The sequence below is a fragment of the Callorhinchus milii genome, unplaced genomic scaffold (genome assembly GCF_018977255.1).
Source record: "Callorhinchus milii isolate IMCB2004 unplaced genomic scaffold, IMCB_Cmil_1.0 Scaffold18, whole genome shotgun sequence".
Classification (NCBI taxonomy): Eukaryota; Metazoa; Chordata; class Chondrichthyes; order Chimaeriformes; family Callorhinchidae; genus Callorhinchus; species Callorhinchus milii.
In genome coordinates, this window is record NW_024704759.1 from 5,851,004 (window position 1) to 5,878,619 (window position 27,616).

The 27,616-nt window shown below is 41.7% G+C and overlaps 1 protein-coding gene across 1 annotated transcript; it reads left to right on the forward strand.

The window, feature by feature from the left end:
- The first annotated feature begins 313 nt into the window (after positions 1-313).
- rab22a (RAB22A, member RAS oncogene family) lies at positions 314-24,823 on the forward strand. Its single transcript, XM_007912571.2, has 7 exons — positions 314-733; positions 7,907-7,986; positions 8,080-8,161; positions 16,782-16,853; positions 17,761-17,867; positions 19,125-19,234; positions 19,897-24,823. Exons 1-7 carry the CDS (start codon positions 698-700, stop codon positions 19,992-19,994), a joined length of 585 nt encoding a protein of 194 aa, XP_007910762.1. The 5' UTR covers positions 314-697; the 3' UTR covers positions 19,995-24,823.
- Positions 24,824-27,616: the final 2,793 nt, after the last annotated feature.

The window sequence follows — 27,616 nt, forward strand, 5'->3', positions numbered from 1 at the left end:
ATGTGTGTGTGTGCGGTTTTTGGGCTACAAAACGTACTTCGATCGCCGGTCGCTGCCTTTGCGCATTGGCGTCGCCCTCACGCCACTCAATCGCTAAAACACTATTGTTTTTTTTAAAAAATATATATCATTTCATTTAATTTTAATAATAATCATCATCATAAGAAGAAGAAGAATTTTTAATTAACAACAGGAGAGAGAGGGGGGAAAAAGAAAAAAAAACAGACGCACGCAAAACCCGGGCTGGATCCAGGCGGAGAGGGATCGCCGCCCGTGGAAGGGAAACCGACGGGACTGCGCGTCACGTGACGGCGGCGGTGTGCGCAAGATGGCGGCGGTTTCCCAGCGCGGGGAGAGGCTGCCGTGAGGCGTCCGCCCAGCGCCCGTCCTGCCCGCGGCTCCTCTCTCCTTTCCTCACACACACACACACCGCTAAACTCACCCCTTGTGTGCGCGTTTCGGAATTTGTGCTTTTTCTTTTTTTTATATAAAAAAAAGAAAGGGAGGGGGGGGGCGACAAAAAAATAATCGGAAGGGCCCGTAGATTGAGACGTCTGTGGTCACAGTTGGTGGTGGTGGTGAGGGAGAGAGAGAGAGAGAAGGAGGGAGAGAGCTTCTTTCTGCCTCTTGGACTTGCCCTCCGTGTGCGAATGTGACTGGAGTTGTGCAGCAACTCTCCTCTCCCGCGAGCTGCACCATGGCTTTGAGGGAACTGAAAGTTTGTCTGCTCGGGGTAAGTTGTCTGTGTGTGTGTGTTGTGTGTGTGTGTGTGTCTCTCTCTCTCTCTTTGCTGATTGAATTGAGTTCCATTACAATCTCCTCTTTTTTTTCTCTCTCTCTCTCTCTCTCTCTTTCTCTCTCTCTCTCTGCCCCCTTTCTGCCCGCAGAAAGGCCTGGGCCAGAGCGGTGGGTTTTGCCTTCGCCGCTCCTCGGCCATTCGTATTTTTTTTTAAAAAAAATTGGGGGGGGGTGTGTTTCACGACAGCAGAACAAGGCGACACGGGCTTAAGAGTCGTCAAGAGAGCGATTTCAGGAAGTTTTCTTCTCTTTAACTCAAGAGGATAATGGACGACTTGGAACGGGTTGTCAGGAAGGGTTCAACAACAACAACAACAACAAGATTCCATTTACAGAGCGCCTTTCACGTCGGGAGGACGTCCCGAGGCGCTGTACGGTTGGGTCAGGACACTGGTTTCATTGAAGAGGCAGCTTGACGCAATGGGTTGGGTGGGTGTTCCTGAAGGATGAGGGCAGTCTTGTGTGTGGGGATGTTCTCCTACAGTGAAACCACCCTCAGATATTTCGTTCTTTAATCTCTGTTATTCTGAACCCATCACAAGGAGAATAATTTTGTTCCCATTTTAGGGAATAATAATACTAATAGTCCTTGCATTTGATACAGCGCTTTTCACGTCGGGAGGACGTCCCAAAGCGCTTCACAGAACACACTGTAAAGTGAATTGACTGTATATTTGTGGGCGAACGCGGCAGCCAATTGCGCACGGCAATGTCCCACAAACAGTCGTAGATTGAAAATGACCAATTTATTATTGTTTTTGGTTTTGGAGGGATTATTATTAGGCTCTGTGTGGAGTAAGGAAACTTGCCCAAGGTTTCGCCCTCTGCCTGGAATTGAACTCGGGTCTCTCCCTTGCAAAGCGAGTGCTCTAACCACTGAGCTGCAGGACTCCACAAATGTAATAAAGAAAACGAATGTGGGAAAATGATATCCTTCCCCAACCCTATAGGTGTGTTGACAGTTCTGGAGTTAACAAAGTATTAAGTAGGTAACAGCTTAGTAAAATCCTAAAAGATTTTGAATTTCATTGAACTAGCTTAACTCCCACCCTCCCCATGTTCAAAGTCTCTCCGGTCATCTTTTCCTTCCCAACCCTCTTAGGTTCCCACCCTCCAGTTTGGGTGCCCAGGTAGCAGTGAGGAGTCCTTCTGAAGTTGAAATAGTTATACAGCTGTATAAATGTAAACTGTATCTCTGTATAATTTAGACATTTTACAGAGCTAGTTCAAATCCAACTTAATGGGCAGATCTGCTGGACCTTATCAAATCTTACCACTCTGCCCTCACCACGACAATGTTGGAGACCAAGGACAACCTTCTCCATCACCAACCAGCTCCACCGCCCACCCTCCCTTGCCTCGCCCATCCTCTCCAACGCCAACTCTTGAGGCGATGCTGGACTTCCTCAAAATCAAAGGCAAGGGAATCTGCTCAGCTGCCTCTGCACTCTGCCCAACTGTATACTACCCCCTCCTCATCTCTCCCACACACCCTGGCTCCCATGCATCCCTCCCTCCACATCTTTGAACCTGTCACCTCCCACCTGGATTACTCCAACGCACTTCTCGCTCGTCTCCCCAGCTCCACCATATACAAGATCGAGCTGATTCAAAACTTTGCTGCCCATGTACTGACCCGGACCAAACTCCGTACCGTATCTAACCAGTTCTGGGCAGACTCCACTGGCTCCCCATCACTGAACAGATCGTCTTCAAGATACTCACTCTTGTGTTCAAATCCATTCATTCCATGCCACCTCCCTACCTCTCCAACCTCCTCACTCAACAATCCACCACCCGGCGCTTCCACTCGACCCAACCTCTTGCTCGTCCCTCATACCCTCCGCCCCACCATTGGAGGTCATGCTTTCAGCCATTATGCCCCAAAACTCTGGAACACTCTCCCTCAATCCCTCCGTCTTGCCCCCTCTGTATCCTCTTTCGAGGCTCTGGAACTCCATCCCCCAGTGCCTTCGCCTTGCTTCCTCCCTTTCCTCCTTCAAGGCCGGTCTCAAAACCTTTCTCTTTGATCGTGCCTTCAGCTCCCCTCTCGACTCTCTTCCCCCTCCTCGCTCCCTCCCTTCCCTCCCCTCACCCTGACCATTTCCCCCCTCCTCGCTCCCTCCCTTCCCTCCCCTCACCCTGACCATTTGCCCCCTGCTCGGGTCATGACCCAACTGTGCAGCGCCTTGGGACGTCCTCCTGACGTGAAAGGCGCTTTATAAATGGAATCTTGTTGTTGTTGTTTCAAGTCCCCTCTTTCGTGTTCAACCGTTCTTACGGCCACCTCCCCCCGGCTCAGAGTCAGGCTCCGCCACTGTTAAGCACTCAGACACTACCCTGCGCGGAGGGTGCTATATAAATGCAAGTTGTTGTTGTTGTCTTCCACTCCTCTCTCTCACCACCACTATAACCCGCATGAAACCAACCACCTGCTCACTTGACCCCATCCCTCCCCCCTCCTTAACTCCCAGCTCCACCTCCTAGCCCCTCTACTCACAGACATCATAAACCTATCCCTGTCCACTGCCCCATTACCATCCCTTTGAAAACATCTGTCATCACTCCTATCCTCAACAAAAAAAAAAGCCCTCCCTGGACCCATCCCGCCCCATTTGTAATGTTCCTTTCCAATGTGCTGGAACAAGACATTGCTTTGTTGCTTCTCAGCTTTGCTTCTTCCTCTCCCTCCAATCTCTTCACGAACCCCATGCTGCTCACAGCACCGAAACAGCCCTGGTCAAAGTGACAAATGACATTCTGACCATCTTTGACCAGGGCTCCCTCTGCCTCCTCATCCTCCTTCACCTCTCTGCTGCCTTCGAAACCGTTAACCACTCTATCCTCCTGTACCGCCTCTCCTCTCACATCAACCTTCATGGTTCAGTTCCTACCTTTCACACCGTCTCCCCTTCATCTCCACAAATGGTTTCTCCTCTAGCTCCCGCACCGTCTTGTGTGGCGTTCCTCTGTCCTTGGTCCCATCCTCTTCAGTATCTATATGCTCCCTCTTGGTGACATCTTCCACAAACGTGGGGTCAACGTCCATATGTATGCGGATGACAACCAACTCTTTCTTCACCCTTTACTCCAGAGTGTCTGTCAGACATCAAGACCTGGACGAGAGCTAACTTTCTTCAATTGAACGTTAATAAAACAGAGGCCCTCCTGATTGGCTCCCGTCAGCACCTCCACATCTCAGGCGCTGACAGCATCACCATCCAAGGATGCACACTCATTCTCACTAAGCCAGTCCGGAAACTTCGTGCCTTCTTTGACTCAACTATCCTTTCTACCTCACATCCGTGCCGTGACCCACTCTGCCTTCCCCCACCTCCGCAACATCACCCAACTCCGCCACTATTTCACACCGCAGGCCGCCAAAATCCTCATACACGTGCTCATAACATCCAGGCTTGACTAAGAAAACTCCCTGCTTGTTGGCCTCCCCAACTTCTCCCTCCACAGGCTGCAGATCATCCAGAACTCTGCAGCCCGTGTCCTCTCCCGCACTGGGCTCCGTGACCCTATCACCCCCATCCTTGCTCAACCCCACTGGCTTCCCATCACACAGAGGATACAGTTTAAGATCCTGGTCCTAACCTTCAAAGCTCTGTATGGCCTTGCATCCCCCTACTTCTGCGATCTACTTACCCCCCAACCTGCCCATCCCACCGCTCAGTGGGCTCCAGCCTGCTTCAAGTCACCGCCTCATCCGCCCCGCCCCCACCATTGGCGGACAAACCTTCAGCCACTCTGCCCCACCCTCTGGAACGCCATCCCACAGTCCCTCTTCCTCGCCCCCTCCCTTGCCTCCTTCAAGACCCGTCTCAAGACCCTCCTCTTCGACTGTGCCTTCGATCACCCTCCTTCCCCCACCATGCCCTCCCCGATCCTAATTCCCAGCTCGGGGTCAAAACACTGACATCCAGCGCCTTGAGACGTCCTCCTGACCTGAAAGGCGCTATACAAATGTAATTTTGTTGTTATAGCCACTAAACTAATGACTGGAGGGTATTATTGCATTTTAAGTTGTTTATTTCCCACCCACCCACCACATTAGGACCCAGTTGCATAAATCCCATATCTCAGCCCAGCTTTGATGTGGCAAAAATAACTTTCCCATAAGCATAACTTATGCTAAGGCCAGGAGGTGATGCAGAAACTGGTTTGAAGATGTAACAATGACACGATCTCTTGTGGAAATCAGCTTCCGAAATCAAGCTTAGTTAAAAATGTACTTCACGTTAGTTAAAAGGCCAAGTGAGGTCATTGTTTTAAATTACTCTGTAGAAAAATAAATGTTTTCAATAAATACTGTATGACAGGTTCCCTAAACTAGTTGACCTCCCTTGGAGTAACAAATGCATTAAACATCTGTTGATCATTGAACCACTGCTATTGAGTAGGTTAGGGCGGATCCAATCATGTACATTATTTGCCTTCTGCCTTATATTTTCTTTAATTGGTTCTTATTTGCCAAATTCCGAGTGTAGGAATCACAAATTAGTAAATGGTTTCCTTATTTTTGAAAGTAGCAATCCACCTATCAATTTGTTCAGTGCATCCGCATCCGGCTGCAGAGTATATTATTATGATGTGGGAATTGCATCTTTTTCCATGTGTTATGTGAATGAGTTGCTTGTTCCTGTTCTTGTTTCTGCTCTGACTCACTGATATGGTGTGGTTAAAAACTTCATGAGAGCAGTTTTATAGGCCCTCCTTGAATCCTTTTGCAGTTTGGAAATATTGTGTACTTTATTGTGTGTTCATTCTTCACTGTCTGGTTCATCTAAGTTGCTTCTTTAAAAAAAAGTTTCCTTTCCAAACATTGTACAATATAAAAGCATCAAAAACTTCAAATGGATGAAGACTAATTTCTGGGTCTAGAATTTTATAAAAAAGGCAGCAGCTAAAGCAATTTTTATTTGCAAACATGATTTGTGAATCTTATCAATGCACCTAAAAAGTTATATATACGAGATCGAGTCTAATCCATCCTGACTGATGAAATTAAAGTTTCCCTTGTCTGCTGTCTCTAAAATCCTAAATGAGATTAGGAGGTCATTCCGGAAAGTTATAGGTCCAAAGTGCCTTCAGCACAATTGGAGAGATTTATTTGGGAAATGGAATGTTGCAGCAGTAGGATATTCTTTGGAGGATGAAGTGCATTTTATCCCAGTGGTGATTATTCTTGCTATTGAGTGCTTGACTATCAATCGGGAGTGAGAGACCTGGCTGATTTTTGCTTTAAACCCTTGCTTACAGTGACACTGAGATTGATTACAGCCCCAACTACTGATTAAACCGATTTAATGTTTGACACAATTGCCAGAATGTGCCATTGCACAACATTTTAAAACTAGGTGGTTGAATCAGATTTTTAAATCAATAACTTTTTAAAAATGGGTGGTTGAATCAGATAGTTTAGAAGCATTCAAGAGGAAGCTGGACCTTCACATAATGGAGAGGGGAATAAAGGTTACGGGAGGGATTAAAGAGTAGTGGGAGACTCGTGTGGAGAATAAATTGCACTGGCACAGACTGATTGGGCCGACTGGCCTGTTTCTGTGCTATACATTCTTTGAAATAATAATAATACATTCTTTGTAAACTTTGTAAATCAATGAATGTGTGCCTATTATAAGAACATAAGAATTAGGAGCAGGAGTAGGCCATTCGGCTCCTTGAGCCTGCCCCGCCATTCGATAAGGTCCTGGCTGATCTTCAGACCTAACTCTAATTACCTGCCATATCCCCATATCCCTTAATCCCTCTGTTTTTTAAAAATTTATCAGTCTCAGCCTTGAAGATGTTCAAGGACTGAGCATCTACAGCCTTCTGGGGAAGTAAATTCCATAAATTCACTACCCTCTGAGTGAAGAAATGTTTCCTCAACTCTGACCCTTAATTTTAAGACTGTGACCCCTGGTTATAGATTCTCCTACCAGGGGAAACAATCCCTCAATGTCTACTTTATCAGCCCTTTAAGAATCTTATATGTTTCAATAAGATCCCCCCTAATTCTTCTGTACTCTAGAGAATACAGCCCTAGTTTATTCAGCCTATCCTCGTAGGTCAGTCCCCTCATCCCAGGAACTAACCGAGTGAATCTACGCTGCACCCCCTCTAGGGCAAGTATGACCTTTTTTAAATAAGGAGACCAAAACTGCACACAATACTCTCGGTGCGGTCTCACCAAGGCCCTATACAGTTACAGCAAGACTTCCCTACTCTTGTATTCTAAACCTTTTGCACCATGGAACAGATTAGATGGATTGATTGCCTCCTGTTCCTACGTACTTTTGCGAGCAATGCAGCTTTATGCCCGGAAGCACAGTAATGTTGGATTGGAGCAACACAATGTATACTTCCTATTGAGGGGTGTGTGTGCACACACTTTTGGCATTCTGAAAAGTGAAGTGACTGTATTTGTAGTTGGATGTCACAAAAACGTGTGCATATTAATGTTCACAAACAGCCATTAAGTGAATGATCAAGCTATGTGGGGGATTGTTAACCATGGCACTGGCACTTCCTCCTTTATTGAATATTATTGTAGGATTTTTAATATCCACCTGACAGGTAGATGGACCTCGATTTAATGTGAAGAATGGTACCTCCAACATTGCAGTGCTGCACACGTACTTCATTGGATTGTCAACCTAGACTGTCTCAAGTTCTGATGTGGGTCTTAAAGTCACAATTTTCTAACCTAGATGCAGAGTGCTACCATTTGAGCCAGGCTTGTATCTGCCGCTTCTGGTGGAGCCATCCCTGCCCATAGTAATCTGTCACTTTGTGCCTTTAATACAGTTAGCCATTTGACATTGAGCCCGAGTTGCTTAAGTGCACAAAGGCCTCTGCAAACTTGCGAGTTGTTGCTTCAATACACTATTTTGTTTTCACAATCAAATGCAAGGATTATTATTTAAATTATAAAAATTCTCTTTTCAGACATAGAAGTGATTAAAAACTAGTTTCAGTGTTCTTTATTTTGCTCGGAAGGCCAGCTAAAGTTTTGCTTCTCTTTTGGTTTTGCCTTTTTGGCAAGTTAAGCAGCAAAGTTGAGAAGCTGGTACTGATTTTGTTTTCACTTCAAATTCAGGATACAGGTGTGGGGAAGTCGAGCATTGTATGGCGGTTTGTAGAAGATAGCTTTGATCCCAATATCAATCCTACAATTGGGTAAGTTAACTTTTTTTTAGAAAGAAGTTGTTAATAGCATTTATTAGGAAGTCATTACATGTAATATACATTTTGATCTTTATTTGTATTCAGGGCATCATTTATGACTAAGACCGTGCAGTATCAAAGTGAGTTGCACAAGTTTCTCATCTGGGACACTGCTGGCCAAGAACGGGTGAGTGGAGGAAGCGCTGTTTAATTGGAACAAGTTTTTCTTCGTATTGTATTTTGAAAGCTGGTAATTTCATGAGAGTTGCTGTCATTTCTGAAACTCTTCCTAAAACTTACCTTATCTCTGGGAGAGAGAATTAGCTGCTGTTTAGGCTCCATTTGATATTTACTTTTGAAAGTGTTTCCACAATCAACGTAATCCACAATCCCATCTTCTGACTAAAGAAGCCTCAGATCCAAACTCTGCTCCTGTCAAGAGACGTTCAGACTGAACATTTGAAATGGCACAGCACTGTTGGTGATTCAAAGAATTTTTCTGAAATAATATGTGACTCAAGTAAAGATGTTGTAAAGCAGCAATTTGTTTTTTTAGTGGACACACGCAGTGTCTAAGACTTCCCTTTTGCTTCCTTTGGTTAGACATCATTGAAATGTAGGGCTGTAGGTGGGTACCAGATCCAATTCTGGTCATTAAATCATCTCTAACGGGTTAATGAGAATGATTCAGTGACAAATTAGCCTTGGATATTTCGCTGCCTTCAGAGAAAGATTGATTCTGTTTGGTGCCTTTGTAAATTATGCATCTGAGGTCAGAATCTTAGCTGTTGGCAGGAAACATTGCAACTGGTTGGGGCAAAGAGGATCCAGCTTGGATTCCTCCAATCTGGCACAAGTGTTATGTGGTTCTTAAGCATTTCCGTTCCTGTAGCTCAGCAATTCAACTTTTTCAGGGTCAATTTGAGGAGAGACCAGATTCCTATTAAATCTCCTTTTTTCAGTTGAGGCTTGACTGATCTGGCAAACACAAAATCAGCGAAGAAGCAAAACCGCAAATTCCACTACAAGTCCATCATTTGAAAAAAGACGAATGTTTCAGCTGTGGCCCTTCACTCGTTTAAAGGATTCATGTGAAGCCTAGGGTCTTCTACAAGTTGAGAGTTCTCAATTTGAACATTATTCCTTGATGTGTGTGCAGAAAGTTATAAATTTAGATAACTTTAAAACCGGTGTTTAAGTTCTCTTTTACATATAGTTTGTCTGTTAGTATTTATACTACCTACAATCATGTGAATTGGTTTACTGTGTTGTATGTTTGTTAGTGAGGTTACATGGTACAACAACAAATTGTATTCGTATGGCGCCTTTCATGTTGGGAGGACGTGTAAAGCACAATGCAACAAACACAACATATTAAGGCCTGGTGGATCTAACTGTAATGTAGCTGCACCAGTCTATTGTATTGCATATCATTGAATAGAACAGCTGCACAAATCATGACTAGACGTTGTTGCTGGGCTGCTTAAGGACTGTCCCATCTTTGCAACTATGAAGCTTTTCCAGCGCCTTGGGATGTCCTCCCGACGTGAAAGGCGCTATACAAATGTAATCTTGTTGTTGTTTTCATTTTAAAAATGTCTCCCATTTTATTTTATCTGAGAAAATACGTAGACCGTGAGTTTTCTATACACCTAAAACAAGGAATTAATACAAACTAACAACAGGCTTATGTAGCAGTTGGCAACAAATCACTGTCCTTCAATTCCTTGGTCAGAAATTTTTCATTTATGTTGTATAACTCACTTGCGATGAAGTTATTAATATACAATGGCCTAACTTGCAGGAAATAATAAATACCTGCATAGAATCTTTCAACTACCTGGATGTGTGTTGCATCAAACCTGGGATCATTTCATTTCTGATTTCTGTGAAGTTTTATCATAGCTGAAAGTGATCAATTGAGAACAGTATCTGAGTGGAGCACTGGTTGGTTGGTACGAGACATTGCAGGATTTGCTGTTAGACCCCTGCCAATTGGACCCCATTATTCATTTGGTCAAGTTCATGTTTAGCTGTGGTAAATAGTGTTATTTTACTGGGAGTTGATGTGGGCTCCCAGGGACGGGCTCCCGTGCTGAGGGGAGGGAATGGGCAGGTTGGTAGGGAGTTAGGAGGTCGCAGAGGTAGGGGGAGCGAGGCCATGGAGAGCTTTGAAGGTGAGGACCAGGATCTTGAACTGTATCCTGTCTTTGTGATGGGAAGCCAGTGGAGTTGGGTGGGGATGATAGGGTCACAGAGCCTGGTGCGGCAGAGGCCACAGGCTGCATAGTTCTGGATGATCTGCAGTCTATGGAAGGAGGAGTTGGGGAGGCCGACAAGCAGGGCGTTTGCTTAGTCAAGCCTGGATGTTATGAATGCGTGTATGAGGGTTTTTGCGGTGTGAGGTGGTGGCGGAGCCGGGAGATGTTGCGGAGTGGGGGAAGGCACAGTGGGTCATGACACAGGTGTGGGGTAGAAAGGATAGTTGAGTGTCAAACAAGATGCCAATATTCCATACTGGCTCAGTGAGGTGGAGTGTGCATCCTTGGAAGATGATGCTGTCAGTGCCTGAGGTGTCGAGGCGCTGACGGGAGCCAATCAGGAGAGCCTCGGACTTGTTGACGTTCAACTGGAAAAAGTTAGCTCTCATCCAGGACTTGATGTCTGACAGACATTCTGGAGTCAAGGATGGAGGCAGAGAGAAAGAGTTGGGTGTCGTGCGTGTGGTAATTGACCCCATGTTTGCGCATGATGTCACCAAGAGGGAGCATATAGATACTGAAGAGGAGGGGACCAAGGATAGAGCCCTGAGGGACGCTGCACAAGACGGTGCGGGGCAAGAGCAGAAACCGATTGTGGAAATGAGGTGGAGACAGTGTGAGAGGTGGGATCTGAACCATTCAAGGACAGAACAATGAAGGTTGAGAGGAGAGGTGGTGGAGGAGGATAGAGGAGGATAACTTGCATTTATATAGCATCATTCAAAAAGGATAGTATCTTGAAGCTCTTGTATCATCTCTTCCTATTATATAATCTCACCCCATTATATTTGTCCGTGTCCCTTTATTTCCCTTTGTATGCAGTATAATCTTTTTCTCTAATTGTGTCATCATGAAGAGAAGCTAAAAGTAATGCTTTTAACAATGATGTACAGGGTCTACCAGGAACAGCTGAAACTACCCAGCTCATAGCTGCATTGATGCATGGATCGTATCTGGAACTCGTAATGCTTTCAATTTCTGCTACATTTTCTTAGCAAATGTTTTGTTAAAGCATTTTGGGGGATGTTTATATTGGCAGTGTTATGGGGTTGTTCGTGAGTTCACTGCAGGAAAGGCTTTTCGGAAAATCATTAAGGGAATGTAACTTTAGTGAGATTGAAATCACATAACAATGAAGTCTATTGACAATTGGATTATATGTAAAGAACTTATTACAGGAAACTGTTGGTATTTATTTCTAAGTGGGAAGGATCTGAATAGTAACAGGCACTATTTATGAGAGCAGTAAAATCCATGGTTAATAGCTTAACTCTTGAAGGATTCCTTGCAAATGTTTGTATAAAATAAATCCAATCCAGAATATTTAGTACAATTTTGAAAACTTGTAGTGGAGAATAGAATTGAAAGCTGAAGGTGCATTAGTTCCTGATCATGTGAATAACATCTCATGGAGCTCCTTTAATGCCCAATTTCTTCAGTGTAACTAGCATACATTTTAAAAATATAATACAGTTCTATAGCGCCTTTCATGTCAGGAGAACCTTCCAAGGCACTTGACAATTCTGGGTGGGTAACAGAGCTTAGGGGGAGTGAGGAGGGGAAAGATAGTCAAAGAAATGTATTTTAGGTGCAACTTGAAAGAGAGGAGGAGAATGGAGTTCTCGCCAGCAGGTGCTTGAAAGCCCATCCGCCAATGGTGGGGTGGAAAGATCGGGCGACGTGTAGTTGTCAGCCACGTAAAGAAAGCATTAAATTGATGCCTAAAGAGCTTGCAGCATTAACATGATTTTAGGGGCCTGCTGTTTAATTCTGCACCCCACTGAATATTGGGCAATAAACACTGACCATTGTTTGAGCTGTTGCACAGATCTGTCCATAACGTTTTATGAATAGATTTTGGACGGAGAATATAAATTCTCTTTCTTACTCCTATTTGGCTTTACCGCTGAGGTAAATTGCATCAAAAAAAATAATGATTTGGTCACTCAATTTGGTCACGACTGTTATAGGATGCTGCTGTGTGCAATTGGCTGCTTCAACGTTAATGTTTCCTTGTAAGACTTTGGAGTAGTGTCTGGCAGGTACAATTAGACTATTTCTCTGCTATTGTTGATTTTGCTTCCCCACAGTATTGCTTTCAGCCTTGTGCCTCAACAATAAAATTAAGATTTGCTGCTCAGACAAAAAAATCTTGAAACCAAAATAGACAGAACAAAGTCAATTGGTCATAATTCCTTCTAATGTTGCTGATGCTTCCTCTAAAGAGTCCTGACCATAGGTTAAACATGCCATTGTTTACAATTGATTAAAGGCATGTTAGGTACCTTTGTTAAATCACTGATCCTGTGACACTATTTGAAAAGAGAAGGTAATTTCTGCCGGTATCCTGAGCAACATGGTCAAATGCAAGGATTATCATCATACAATTCGTGGAGAATCTGATTGTTGAAGGAAAGATTCATGCCCTTAGGAAGATTGAAACTGAACTCTGCTAATTGTTTGCAATGTATTTGTAATGCAACAAAGTACTGTATTGCTTTCTTATGCCATGGCAAAATGGACATCTTAAAATGGGATGAAGAGGGAAAGATCTATTGTATTTGCAGATCTATTTTTCTTGCCAATAAATTGTAAGAGTGGCAGCAATTGTAAGGCCTCATTCTGTGGTAGGTTACAAAAGGAATTGGCAAGTGGGAAAATCCAATCTGATTATCTGTGCATTGACTTCATATTGCTGTTTGCTTTCTTGCACTACATACCACCTTGGTTTTCACATCTTGTTGTCAACGGAGGGAGAAATTTCCCTCATTTCATTCTAGGCCGAGAGTTAAATGTCTAAACCTAACCCCGTACCAAACACAATTTTAATATTGATTGATACTTGGAAAGTAATGGTTTTAAAGATCTGAAGAAAAGGCAGGGAAATGGGATCTGCCAAGATCTAATAAAATGGTGAAATGAGCTTGATGGATTGAATGGTCTCCTGTTTGATATATTTACTGAGGCACCAGTAGGCAGCTCGGACACTTCCATCAGCGTTGATCTATGCTTCAGCAATCCTATTTGACTAAGCAATGGTTAACTTCGTATTTCAACACTGCACTGAACAGAGTTGCAAGAAGGAACACTGGTTTGAGCAGGGTCATAGGCAGAGCATGGTTACAGCTTGGTTGTCGGTATTTTGTGCAGAATCAGTCTTTGAATCGACAGAGCAGTTTGTTTGGCATCAATGTGACGATATGGTTCGAGCACTGAATACTCATACTGCTCTGGTCATAATCATTCAGGAAATTAACAACTCCTGCTGGCTTTGAGGATGGAGTAGGTCATCCTCATTGAGTTTGGCGTTGGATTGAGTCCAGGAGCAGGATGTGCTATGTCTGTGTTGTGCTAAACAAGTTCAAAATATTCCATCACCGGGTAGGATTTTGTAGATCACTGAAACTATTGATGGTGATTAGTATCCTTGAGCGTTCCTGCTCGTGGCTAGCTTTTAAGCCAGTGTGATTTCGATATCATTGCCAAACCAAAGTGCTAAATCCAGAGCTAAAGACCATTCTTCGTACAACATAAATGAATGTGCAACGTCATGAGCAATCATTTGAATGCTGAAGATGCACCTATTTGTCTTCTTTCTCACAGTCTGGTTCTGTCGGCAACGATATGATCACTATAGATGGTGACAGCGGCAATAAGAACAGTACTTTTAATGGCTTCCTGCCAAATCACTCAACACAACAAATTGAGTCATATTTAGCCTACCTATAACCTTGCAGCCCATATTTCATTAAACCAGGGCTGTGAACCAATGTTTAGCTGGCTAGATTGGATCTGGCATGCTATAATTCTGATGTGGATTTTGGTGGAAACGCAGCATGATTTTAAAAAGTAAGCCTGTCTGTATTATTTTAAATTAGATAGCAATGTTCCACCACTGGGTGGAATAATAGACACTGTAGTCTGTTCAATTCAATCTGCTAGCTGACCCACTTCATGACCAAGTGCCTTGGGACATCCTCCTGACGTGAAAGGCGCTATACGAATGTAATTTGTTGTTGTTTGTTGTTCATGTATTGTGGTCGTAACTGAATTGAAATGAAGTTACAGTGAACAAGGAGAGAATGTCCTAGCCAACAATCTCAAGTAAAATTTGCTTATTCACTTTATGGTTGGTTGTGTAACATTGCTGTGCGCAAATTGTCTGGTATGTTCACCTACAAAGTACCCATTCATTAATTGCACTTTAGAGTATATCCTGTGAAATATGTTGCGTCGTTCCCCGTGATTATTATGTTGTGAATTCAGTAACATGAATAAACTGAAAGGGATATTGCAGTGTGAGGAAATCTGAAACTGACTTTGGATAGTATTCATTGCATATGTTTTTAGTTCTCAAACCACACAAGCTTACAAGTTTGGGAAACTTAGTTCTGGTTTTCATTAATAATTGGGTAAGCCCTGCGTACTCAACTGACATTGGTTAAGTTAGACATTCCAGATCATAATGTGCATTTCTTTGTAAACTAAGCATTTTTGCCTCTACTTCTGTTGCAAACCTCAATCAAGTGAAAACCGGCCAGGAAACCAAGAAAATTATGGCATTGTTAATGGAGAAAGAATGTATGAAAGAAACTACTTTTTTATCCAAATTACTCAAATTTTGCTTTGACCTTTCCCCCCAACAACCATACTATTTGTAGGGAAAAATGTCCTCTAGCACGTTTCTGGAATCATCATATTCCACTCTTAGGCTTTTGTAGACATTAATATTACCAAAATGTTACCATGTGCAACCTAGGGAAATTATATTTTATCTAATGGGGTAAATAAAATATTATTTTGTTATATCTGAGGCCTCTCATGCTTTCATCACGTCCAGTAGCAGGTGTAGCACCTTATCATGTCTTCGTGAAGCCTCAAAGTGTTTCACAGAATATACTGTGAAGTGAATTGACTGTATATTTTGTGATACTCATTGGTGGGTTGTTACCAATATACTTAACTCTGGTCTCTTCTACAAGGTGTCTTCTGTGTGTTTTTAAACTTAACTGAAAGCTGTTTTATATCAAAGGTATTAATCCTTTCCTTGACACGCCCCAACGTGGCAGGCAGATGCAGACCTAAACCGATATATAGCCGATAATGAAGCTTATGTACATTTCTGATCTTTAGACTTTGGAATATTATCCACATATTGCAAAATGGGAGTCATGGGAACATACTCAGTGTTTTACACCATTCCGAAGCTACCATTTCTAAAATGGATTTCTAGTACCAGAGATAAATTAATGTACTGTACTGTTTTTGGATCATTGACTGTGTGGAATAGGAAATAACAAGTCTCCATTAGCTCAGTAAAATTCTCTCGCAGTTGCATTCCAGTGTCACTGTCTGGTAATCCCATGGATTCTGAACCTTCATCACAAATCAATGTCCAATTTAATTTCACACCAGAATGTAGAAATAGTTTTCTCAATTTGTTTATTGCTGTCAGTCAGACCATGTGCATGCCTGCATATAGTTCTGATACTAAAGACAGTGTTCACAATCATTAGAATTATACAGCACAGAAGGAGGCCATTCGGCTCATCATCTCTGTGCTGGCTCTTTGAGAAGCGCTTCCAAATCAATCCCACTCCCCCACTCTCTGCAAACTTGTTCTTCTCGAATAATTATCTACTCCCCTCTGTTTTGTTTAACAACTATTTTAAATCAATGCCCTCAGGTTACCGACACACCCGCCAGTGGAAATAGTTTCTCCTTCTTCACCCTATCGAATCTCCTCATAATTTTGAAAACTTCTATTAAGTCTGTTCTTAATCTTCTCTGCTCCAAGGAGAATAATCCCGGCTTCTCTCGCCTCTCCTGATAACTGAAGTCCCTAATTCCTGGTACCATCCTGGTCAATCTCCTTTGCAGCCTCTCCAATGCCTTGACATTTTTCCTAAAGTGTGGGGCCCAGAACTGAACACAGTCTCTCGCTGAGGCCAAACCAGTGTTTTATAAAAGTTCATCATAACTTCCTGACTTTTATATTCTGTGCCCCTATTTATAAAGCCTAGTTTCCCATATGCTTTTTTTTAACAGCTTTATCTCCCTGTCCTGTCATCTTCAAACATATGAACCCTCAGGTCTCTCTGTTCTTTCACCCCCTTTATGATTGTACCATCAGCTTATATGGCCTCTCCTCATTCTTCCTCACAAAATGCATCACTTCACATTTCTCCACATTAAACTTCATCTGCCCCGTGTCTGCCCACTTTACCAGTCTGTCTATGTCCCCTTGCAGTCTGCTACTATCCTCCTCACTTGCTTACTACTTTTCCTAGCTCTGACAATAACTCTTAGACTTTCTGGTTCTAGTCGGTGATGGTTCTTGAAGATTCTGCCATGAATTAGCAGCCTCTGCTCTTCACAGTAAGACCTTTCTGTGGCTTTTAGTAATTCTTTTACATGTGCAGAGTATGTTGATGTAAAGTGAGTGATATCAAATCACCTTTAATGTTTTATGCCCCAAAATGTGGAACATTTCCGCAACCAGAGAATGTTAAATCCTAATATTTATTTATCTGTGTTTTTAAACAGTTCCGTGCGTTGGCGCCCATGTACTATCGTGGATCAGCTGCAGCAATTATTGTATATGATATCACGAAAGAGGTGAGACTCCATGTTTGTTGCACAGTTTCCATAATGTCCTGGGTAGGAATTAATTTATCCACTGCTTACTTTGCTTTAAGAATTTTGCTTTTCTTGAACATAAATAGAAAGTGATATTTGGTATTAAACTGTCGGCTGCTTTACCTAAAATATTTATTGGGTTTCTTGAAACCAGATTAAACTTCTCATGTTCCCTGACTGGATAAACAATCGTTAAAACTAATATTTTCACTGCCTGAGGGAATTGCTGACTGAGCAAATATACTCTTTTGAAGAGTTAAAACTTTAGCCTTCATTCTGTATCTGGCAATTAGGAAGTCAGCGTTTTATTCTGAATTTTTTTTGTTTCGTTGTTGGTAGGCCCATTATTTACTGTGTTCTGCTTGTTAAAAATACATTTTTACAGTGACAATTTTTGTCCAAATAGTGACATTAATTTCTTCTCTTGCTACCAATAAAGCATTGAGCATAGTGTAGTACTGGCTGAAGGATGAATCCACAGATGAATTGGTTCTCAACAAATGTCTATTATTGGAGCTTGATTTTGTAGTCTTTTGTAATCCAGATTTGATTAAATGCAAAGAGCATTAGAAGAATTAGTTCTGTTGATGCCAGGGTATGGTGACTTGGCATCCTTGAAAGCATTGTTCAGGGTTAGCTTTCTCTGTCCTATGAAACATGAAACCATTAGCCACCTCAATTAGTATGCACTAGGATCCTGGGGTAGTTGTCTGGAATTGTGCAAGAGAAAAGTCGAAGGCATCTTTCTTGAGTATTGCAAAGTATTTCATTATCTAGAACCATATCAGTGTGATGAGTGGCTGTCTCATTGGAATTTGTATTATAAATCTTGGGGTTGTTGTAAACCTTGTTCCCTCTAACATCTCCTTTGTATGGTTTTACTCAGGAGGCATTCCAGACGCTGAAGAACTGGGTAAAGGAATTGCGACAGCATGGGCCTCCAAATATAGTTGTTGCAATTGCAGGAAATAAGTGTGATCTAAATGACGCCAGGTATGTAAGCAGTTTTGTGGGGCAGATTGTCTTGATGTTTAAACAGGCTAAATCAGGGACAAGCACCAATAGGGCTGAGCTTGTGGCCAGTCCATACCAGAGATCTCTTTATACTGAGGGACCAATCGGTCCATTTACCAATGGTCCAACGCATTTTAAGAGGAAACTGAGTGTTATGAAAGGGGTTGAGAAGTACGGTATTGCTGTCTCTATAACATGAAGGGCTGAACTTCTAGAACATTCCTACTCTTCTATAAATTCTTGTCAGGACATAGTTCAATAGGGGGAAGGGAGGGGGCTTTTTTTGTGTGTGAGTGTGTGTTGGTCTTTAAAAGTAGGGCAGACTAACATTCCTGACCAATTGCTGAAGAGATTTGTGCACTCACTGTCTGCCTGAAGTGTTATAGCCATGACCTGTATTGCCTGACTTCGCCACTGCCTCACCCCTCAGGCCACTGAAACCCTCATACACGCCTTCATTACCCAGGCTCGACTATGGCCCTGGTTGTCGGTCTCCCCAACTCTTCCCTCCACAAGCTGCAGATCATCCAGAGCTCTGTAACTCGAGTTCTTTCCCACACCAGGCTCCGTGACCCATCACACCCACTCTCGCCCGGCTCTAACGGCTCCCCATCCCTCAGAGGTTTGAGTTCCCGACATGAAAGGCGCTTTACAAATGTAATAAGAATAATAATCCTTGCATTTGATATAGCGCTTTTCACGTCTTCCAGATGTCTCAAAGCGCTTCACAGAATATGCTGTAAAGTGAGTTGACCGTATATTTGTGGGCGAAACGCGGCAGCCAATTGTACACATCAGTGTCCCACAAACAGTCGGGGATTGAAAATGACCAATTTTATTATTGTTTTGTTTTGGAGGGATTATTATTAGGCGTAAGGAAACTTGCCCAAGGTTTCGCCCTCTGCCTGGAATTGAACCCAGGTCTCTCGCTTGCAAGGCGAGTGCTCTAACCACTGAGCTACAGGACTCCATATTGTATTGTCTAGTGTATCCCAGGATTCACACATTTTTGCTGATTCTCAACCCACATGCACAATGTTTGACTTTTTTTAAAACTCTTACTTAAAATAACTTTTATACCATTTTGAGATGCTGATAAAGTCTTATACATGACACTTCTGTTCGCTTTGTAAATGTGATTGGGGGGGGGAGCGGGGAGTTTAATTGTTCAACAATATCTTTAGTTCTTTAGCATTGTGCTTGCAATACAGGCAATGTTATTCATTTTTTTTGCAGGGAAGTACTTGAAAAAGATGCAAAGGATTATGCAGATTCCATCCATGCTATTTTTGTAGAAACTAGCGCCAAAAATGCCATTAACATCAATGAACTCTTTGCAGAAATCAGTAAGTATAGACTTGGTCATTTGGACTGAAATGAGTCTCTATTAAAATAAAGCACACCCAACTTTCATTTGCCCTTCACATAGGCTAACAATGGAGACTTTACAGGGAATGGGGTTGGACACTGAGTGGGGGAAGGGAGGTGGCCATCGGCATGTTCAAAGAGGTAGGATTTGAGGTGGTACTTCAAGATAGAGGTAGGCGGAGGGTAGCGGCCGAAAGTTCCAGAAGGTAGCGGTGTAGGAGCTGAAGGTTCGGCCACCGAAGGGGGCACGCAGCAAGCCTGAATTAGCTGAGTGTAAGAGTCAGGTAGGAGGAGATCAGGGAGATGTGCTATGAAGTAGATGGATTTATAAGTAAAGGTAGGACCTTAAAATCCATATTTTGGGAGATGGGGGAGACTGGTGTATTACAATATTATATAATGTATCATTTTTATAGCACTTTAGCACATTGAAATACATTTACAGTAATTATTACCAGCTACTGCAAACAACCAGTGTGACCTTTGGCTTTTTTTAAAATCTAGCTAGTGCTCTTGTTAAAAGCATTGCCCTATGGGCACGGTCAGGGCGAGGATCTTGAAGGGGGGCGGGGTACTGGGAACCAGGTGAACCTGGCGAGGAGGTGATGACTGCAATTAATAGTCACCTTTGTCCTTTCAGGTCGTAGAATTCCCACAACGGACAGCAATCCAGGATCCAGCAATAAAGGCTTTAAGCTGAGGAAACAGCCTTCAGAAACTAAACGCAATTGCTGCTGACTCCTCCCTGTTTCAGACTGATTCTGAGCCAGTGCAGGCAAGCTACTGGATCTACGTACACCTCTCAGTCCTGCGTTCCTGACTTGCTCTCCGTGTAGGGTGAACAGCTGACGTCCTCAGAATTGCAGGAATTTAACCTTATTTCATCATTTGTCTATAGAATTTCTCTGAGAAACATCTTGCCAAAACTTTATTTTGCACTCCAATAACGGGGAGGAAAAAGAAACCAAAAGGTTTTAAATGACACCGACAGATGTTGGGTGCAAAGGAGAACTCTTGCGCGTTTTCTTCAAAGCATGTAAATAGACTTTGACACAAAAGGGAAAATATAAAACTGAAGCACTTTTAGTTCGATTTTTTTATAACCAAGAATTGGACTCCCTTTCAAAAGCACTTCAAAGCTTCCTGCTGAGAGAGAGAGAGAGGTGGGTGCCTGAAGTAACTCCCTTGGTGAAACCAGGGCTGTTCAAATCTGCTTTCAGATGGGCAGGCTGTTAAGAAATTGTTTGTTGCTTGTTTCCATCAATCTTCACAAGGCTCCAAAAAACAATTGATTTATTATAAGGGGAAAAAACTTTTCTGAGTTTTGGATACGGTTCATTTGAATCCTCAAAGTGTTGATTACAACTCCAGGAACCAGGATGAAATGATCTCAAACTATTATAGTAATGCTGATCTCTCTCAATGAGTGTTAAGGGGCAAGTGAGATTGAATTTGAGTACACCTTGGATTGGGCGGTCTCCAGAAGACTTTATATTNAAAAAAATGTTAGATAGTGTGATGAGAAAATTATACAATTAGACTAAGCATCTGTGTTTGCAAAGCACACCAGTGTCTCAAAGAAACAAGAGTTGTAAGGAAATGTTAGTAACTTTTAATGTTTAATTCTTTGGCAAGTTCACTTCAGTTTGATGTTTGAGAAATAGTTATGTTTCACAAATTCTGGGGGGCAACATCATGCAGAGCTCAGAACATTTCAATGCAGCAACATTCTCAGGATGTACTCGGAGGAAATTAGGGAAGATATGATCCAGTGTCAGCTTAATTCAGTAGATAGCACTTTGACCTCTGACCCAGAAGGCTGTGGGTTCAAGCCCGACTTTAGAACTTAAGCTCATATTCCAGGTTAACACTTCAGTGTTAGATTGTTAGAGATACTGTCCATTAGGTGATGCAATGAACCAAGGAATCATATGCCTGTTCAGGTGGCCATTAAAGATCCCTAGACACTATTGGGGGGAGGGGAGGTATTTCTCCCAGTGCCCCAGACAACAATTTTCCAAACAAATTTGTTCATTTAACTCCTGGAGGTTTGTTGGAACTTGCGTGCAAAATGTCTGCCTGGTTTTCCTACAAAGACCAAACACTACTCTTGCCATCAATTACCCATAAAGTTCTTTTAAAAAGTGTTGATGTGCTATAAAATGCAGGTTCTCATTAAGTAAATGTGTGCATCTGGATCACATCTAACCCATTGTTTGAGCCCCCACCACATTTCTCATCTTTGAAGAATTAAAACATTTTGTAAGTTTTTTTAATAGTCTTATAGTTTGGGCATCTATTAATCTGCAAATTCATACAATTTTGCTTACATTTGGATATATTGTGCTTCAGACCTAATGGTTGGACTGAAAATGCAGAGATAGAAAGGCAACCATTGGATAATGAAGCCTGTTATCTTTTGAATGGAAAGCGAGAAGGGTATATAAGAGAAAGGGAGAGAAAAATAGGGCATTTTTCTAACACCCTGACATGTCAGAATATGCTTTACAACAACAATTGTCATTTGAAGATAATAAATTTGAAATATCTTCACAGAATTTCACGCTTAAAATTGTAAGAAATCAAGCCAAGGTATTGTGTCTAAATTGCCATTTTTTCTAGCTGCATCTTGTGTATCTAGAGCAAATGCATTGGTGTTGATCCAGGGGCTGGCTGGCTACCCTTGCATTGTTTCTACAGTGTGCGTCTCAGCTGCTGAAAAGTATAGGAGCCTTCACCATCTTTAGAATCTATTGAATGGTTGTTGAGAATGCATGGCTTTAAACATGTCGTTGCTGATGAGCTTCAATGAATTACCAACCTCCTGTAATCAGACAACCAGCACCTCAATCAGCCTCCATGGGACTGAAACAATGTTTGGAATAGTTCTTTAAAAAGCAAACTGGAGCCCATGTATGTAAGCATCTTTCCTTGTGAATGTAGAAAACTGATTGTTTGACAATGTGATAATTTGCAAAATGATTTGGAATTTAAGGTTGAAGAGCTTTTAGCGGTGGATTCAGCGCTTCCTTTCTCCTATTTATTTGGCAGATAACACATAAATTTAGCTTTAAGCAAAACAATTCACTGAGATCAGCTCAGTCGGGTACCCAAAAAGATAGATGTTGTTTCTAGACTATATTGATTTAAATTAAACCTCTTGCGGATTGTAAACAATCTTGATATTTTTAGAAAAGTAGACTTGTGTGGCTTTAGTAAATAACTTTAAAACTTTCTATCAATTGCTCCGCCCCACAGATTTAAGCCGATCTTCAACATGGGGAATTGACTCATGCAATGAAAGTAATGCAGAGTAATACCATCTCCTGAGAGTGAGAGTGTGACAGGAAAGTCAGGCTGTGATCAGTCGGAGCTCAATAGTGTGACATTGTATTGAGGTGTTTCAGATTCTGATACAGTGGAGCATTTGCTGAGTTAGCAGTACATAATCTGTTCCATCCATTGATTTTTTAATTTTTAAGAAAGAGGTAGAAGAAAAGGGAAGCAAGCATTTTTTCTGATTGGTAGTCTCTGTGGAGATAACTGGCCGTAATTGGGGAACACGCCATTTCAGTCCAACTAGTCTGTTCCAATCTTTGTGCTCCACCTGAGCCTCCATCCTATTTATTTTTCCCCTATCCCTCGTTTATGCACAGAGTTGATTTTATTGAACACTAAAAACATTTTAAAATGCCTGTCGTTAGTGATGCAAATTTTGGTAATCCCAAACAAAGCAAAACCGGCTGGGACCCAATTATATGAAGCAAATATTTGAATCAGACATTTTGTTTCGTAATTATTTAAAATTGCTCAAATTTCAAAAATGATCCCTTATTGTACATGAATCAAAATGGTCAGAGTTCACGTAGTTTGAGATTTTTTAAAAGAAATGCAGTAGTCTTGTAATATGTTAAATCATGAAGCTTACATCCATCATGATTTGCTGTGGACACATAAGAATGCGGTTGCTTCTTTGTGAATACAGATTATGGATTTGAACGTTTTTGACTCCTCTAGCACAAGCCTCTTTGTTTTTGTGGAACACTGCTGTGTGCAATTTGCTGCCGTGTTTCGCCCACAAATATAGTCAGTTCATTTTGCAGTATATTCTGAAGCGCTTTGAGATATCTCGAAGACATGAAAAGCGCAATATCAAATGCAAGGATTATTATTTATTATTATAAGCCTAACACTTCTGATGAAGGTTATCATGCCCCAATATCATGTTTTTCTCTTTGTGATGCTAGTTGAGCTGTGCGTTTCCAGCATTATCTCTTCTTATCCCCTTTCTGAGATTCTCCCATTCCAGACTAAATGCACATGTCCGATCCACACTCTATTTGTTGTGTCAAGAAAGATAACCTAGTCCCACATGTTCATCAGTACCATTCTGTAGTTGGTCATTGAGAAAATGTAATTCCCTTGTGATGAAGGAATCCAAATTGCTGAGATGCATTTGGGTAGGCCATCTCTCTAAACCATGTACACCACATGTCATTAATTAACCCAGTGATAGAGAGCTGATGGGCATTTTTTAGTGCCATTCTATAGCTCACCACTAAGAGTAGTGAAAGAGCCCAACTTGACCTGCTCTAAGTTGCCCCTCAATACCTTTTTTTTAAAAAAAGTGCCAAATCATCCACAAACCCTATGAAAAGCAAGAAATCCCAATGAAATAGTTGCCTCTTAAAAGGCCTGATTAAATCAATAAATATTAGAACATTACCTGAACTGCACAGTAGCAAAATGAGCATATTTAACAGTAAAGCCAGCAATAGTCTTGTGTTTCTGAAAGAAATTGCTTAAGAAGTTTCTCTTGTAACACTTCAGTTAACAAAGCGGTTTGATTGTTCTCTAGTTATTGTGCTTCAGAGCTTGTTTACTGATCTCATTTTAAAGTTCTGAAGCAAAACTATCCAATGCTGAACTTAAATTGTTGCCCAAGTTCACCAGATAGCAGCCAAGTATGAATATCCTGACTGGTTTCAAGGCCGAGGTGGAGTTGCTAGGAGGTATCATGCAAGGAATTGTGGATGCTAACTGCAGTGCAGCACATCACCACATATACTGGCCTATAAGGCAAAGAAATCTGGCGATTGAATGTTTAACGTGCCCATTAGTATTTTGCTAATGTTTCCAAAACTTGTAATTCTTTTTGCTTTGCATAGGATATTGTCAAAATATTAGTTTAATAAACCCTTTTTAAAAATAATGTTTTTGCCAAGCTTGTGTGAGCAGAAGGAAAGAATGACCACTTGGTCTTAAACTTGGGCTGGTCCCAAGCAGAAGTGACTTCTTTGATCAGTGTATTTGTTAATTACTCTAATGCCAGAAAACTGTTAACTGTATTAAAAACATGTAATACTGACATGTAGAACGCATTCATAGCGAGCAAGCAGAGAAGAGTACCCACATCAATACAAATTCATTTAAGTGTGTTGCTAAATATGCATTTTTTTTATTGTGTATCTAATAATTGCTAAATCACTACACCAGTCCATGATGTACTTTTGAATGTGCAAATGATGTATGCAGTTTATTAATAAAACTCGATGCATTTTGGTTTACGGATGATGTCTGGCTTGCTCAATGTCAAAAACATTTTTGTTTCAATTTGTGAACGAAGCCATTCTATGATTCACTGGGATTGTTAACACCATACTCTGGTTGGAATTGCCATAAAATGTGTGCAAAATGAGAATCGCAAAACAGCTTAAAGCACTTCTTCGAGTGTGTGTTCAGGACCTCAATTTGCTTTTCATCCCTAAACTGACTTGCTACCTCAATCATGGTGGTAATGCAGCAGAGGAAGAAAAGGCAAGTAGCTTGCTGTTAGCCAGAAAACATTAACTAAAATCTTTTAATAAATCTTCACTTTTCTGTAGCTGTAGGTCACATCATGTGGTGACACTAATGTGTATGCAGCTTGTTGTGATTCAGGTGGTATGTGCTGTGGAGGGCAAGGAGATGAGCTCCCGATTGTTATAATAGCATTAAGTAGAGAGTTGGCGCGTCCGAATGGGAAAGGGGCAAAACCAGACTACATATTGCTCTCGACGACTGTCCAGTCCTCATCAGTCTGAGCTCAGGTTCTTCCTTTAGCAAAGAAATGACCTTGGAAATGGGGAGAAAAATAAGTCAGACAAATAGAATCCAGAATTATAGATTGTTTTAAAAACCTGGAGAAGAGACGGTTCAGGGCGATGCGATTATGGTCTAAGATTCTGAAGGGACTAGATAATGTAGACCATGATAAACTTATCAAATACTGAACAGTAGAACCAGAGAGCACAGCCTGCGATTGAAGAGCGGTAAATTTGACAATCTAGACAAATCTGCAGAAACACTACTTCAGTGAGCAAGTAGTAAACTTATGGAACGGGATCCTTAGGAAAATGATGGAAGCAGAAAGTGTTGTTTGTTTCAAGAACAAATTAGAAAGATTTCTGCAAGAAAATAATATCTTGGGATACAGTATATGGTTTGGGACACGACATGTCAAGCGAGTGCCAGCACGGTGGAAACTGAATGGACTTAGATGGACTTGGTCTTCTTTCACCTAGCAAATTCTTATGTTATTTGAAATTGCAGGGGGAAATTATAAAAGAGAACACAAGATAGTTTAAAGTGCAAGGCCCTAGTGCAAATAATTGTGAAAACAGTATGGTCTCATCTCACTAGCTTTGATTCTTCTTCATACAGTTTAATCTGACTTCCCAAAGCAACACTCTTCCAGAGCAGAAGCAAGGAGATGTGTCTATCCAATGAGGATCACCATTATTGGGGGGTTAAAATATTGTGCTGTATTCACTAAAGGAATTTAAAAATTGAATCCTGAATCCTGATGGTATCAGCCCTGCTCACAGGTGATTTCCTGAGTCTAGGAGCTGGGCCCCCATAGGTCTGTGTGATATATCTAGTACACCTGTCATCCTCCTTGTGGTTCAATAGATCACCAACATTAACTGTCTCAACCCGCGTGAATAATGGTCACTTGCATGAGTACCAGATGGCAGCGAGTATTGTCTGTCATGAAAAGAGTTGCACCCTTTTAAGAGAAGCGGGTCGAAGAGGAGGAAAGTTGGAGGACAGGGTTTAAGATGTGCCAGAAGAGGGCCTCAGCTGAGCATGCTTAGCAAAAGTAGGACAATGACCCTGCTTTCCAGAGCTTGCAATTTTCCTTTTCTGTAAGTATGTTAAATCAGGAAGTCATTACCTGACCTCTGTTGTAGAACATTACCAGTTTGTCATTTACTATTTACAAGCAACTGAACTCTTGAGTCGAGGAGTTCGTGTGGAATAAAAAACATCTGAACTGATTTTTGCAATCCATCATGATTAGTTCTTCCACTGATTGATGAGCAATCGTGACTGATATCAATTTCTCTGCTCCCCATTCCTGTCATTGCTTCCCAAAGGCAATGGGTGACTTTGGCTGTGATATGGTTTGAAAAAGGTATTGGCAGCTCTCCAGCGCCTCATCTAAAACACCATTTTTATGTGTTCACCAAGCCTTATAATAGGTACATTAATCCCTGTTGGGTGTAGTTAAGCTTTCCGTAAAGGTTAGACTGTAGAAAATGATGTGTATGCATACACACAGACAGGGGAATATGTACAATTAAGCAACAAATCAATTTTTGCCTCTTTTTTCAGGTAAAAAATTCATTCCTGCAACAAATCTTTGCATTTGGTACAGCATCTAGAATATCAAAATGTCTCAATATGCTTCACAGCCAATGTAGTCACTGTATTGTAGGCATATACAATTTCCAATTTTCACACTACCAAGGTCCGTCAAGCAGCAATGAAGTGTTGGAGTAATTTACCTGAAGGATTGATGGCCAAGACACCAAGAAAAACTCCCTTCTCTTTTTGAATAATGTCATTGGATCTTTGACCTCCATCTGTTATATTAACACGTTAAGGCTTGTCATGAGTGATTCTGTATTCCTATCATGTCATAGGAACACATAATCATTCATCAATGCAGCACAGATACATGCCATTCGAAAATACTTGGACTGGAGCCCCATAGTGGTGAGTCCATTTGCCTCACAAGTGAGGACCTGAGCACGGTGATTCCTAGGCATAGCGAAATCTTAGTCAAGTTTCCTTACTCCACACACCTCTGTTTACCTCGCAGTAAGTAGGAACCTGGTTGTTAGTCGATTGGCAGATTGCTTTCCAGTGGTAATCATCCCTCTATAAATAAATAAATAACTAATAAAGTTGGTCACTCAATCCACAACTGTGGGACACTGCTGTGCGCAATTTGCTGCCATGTTTAGCCCACAAAATACAGTCAATCCATTTGGCAATACATTCTGTGAAGTACTTGGAGATGTCTCAATGATGTA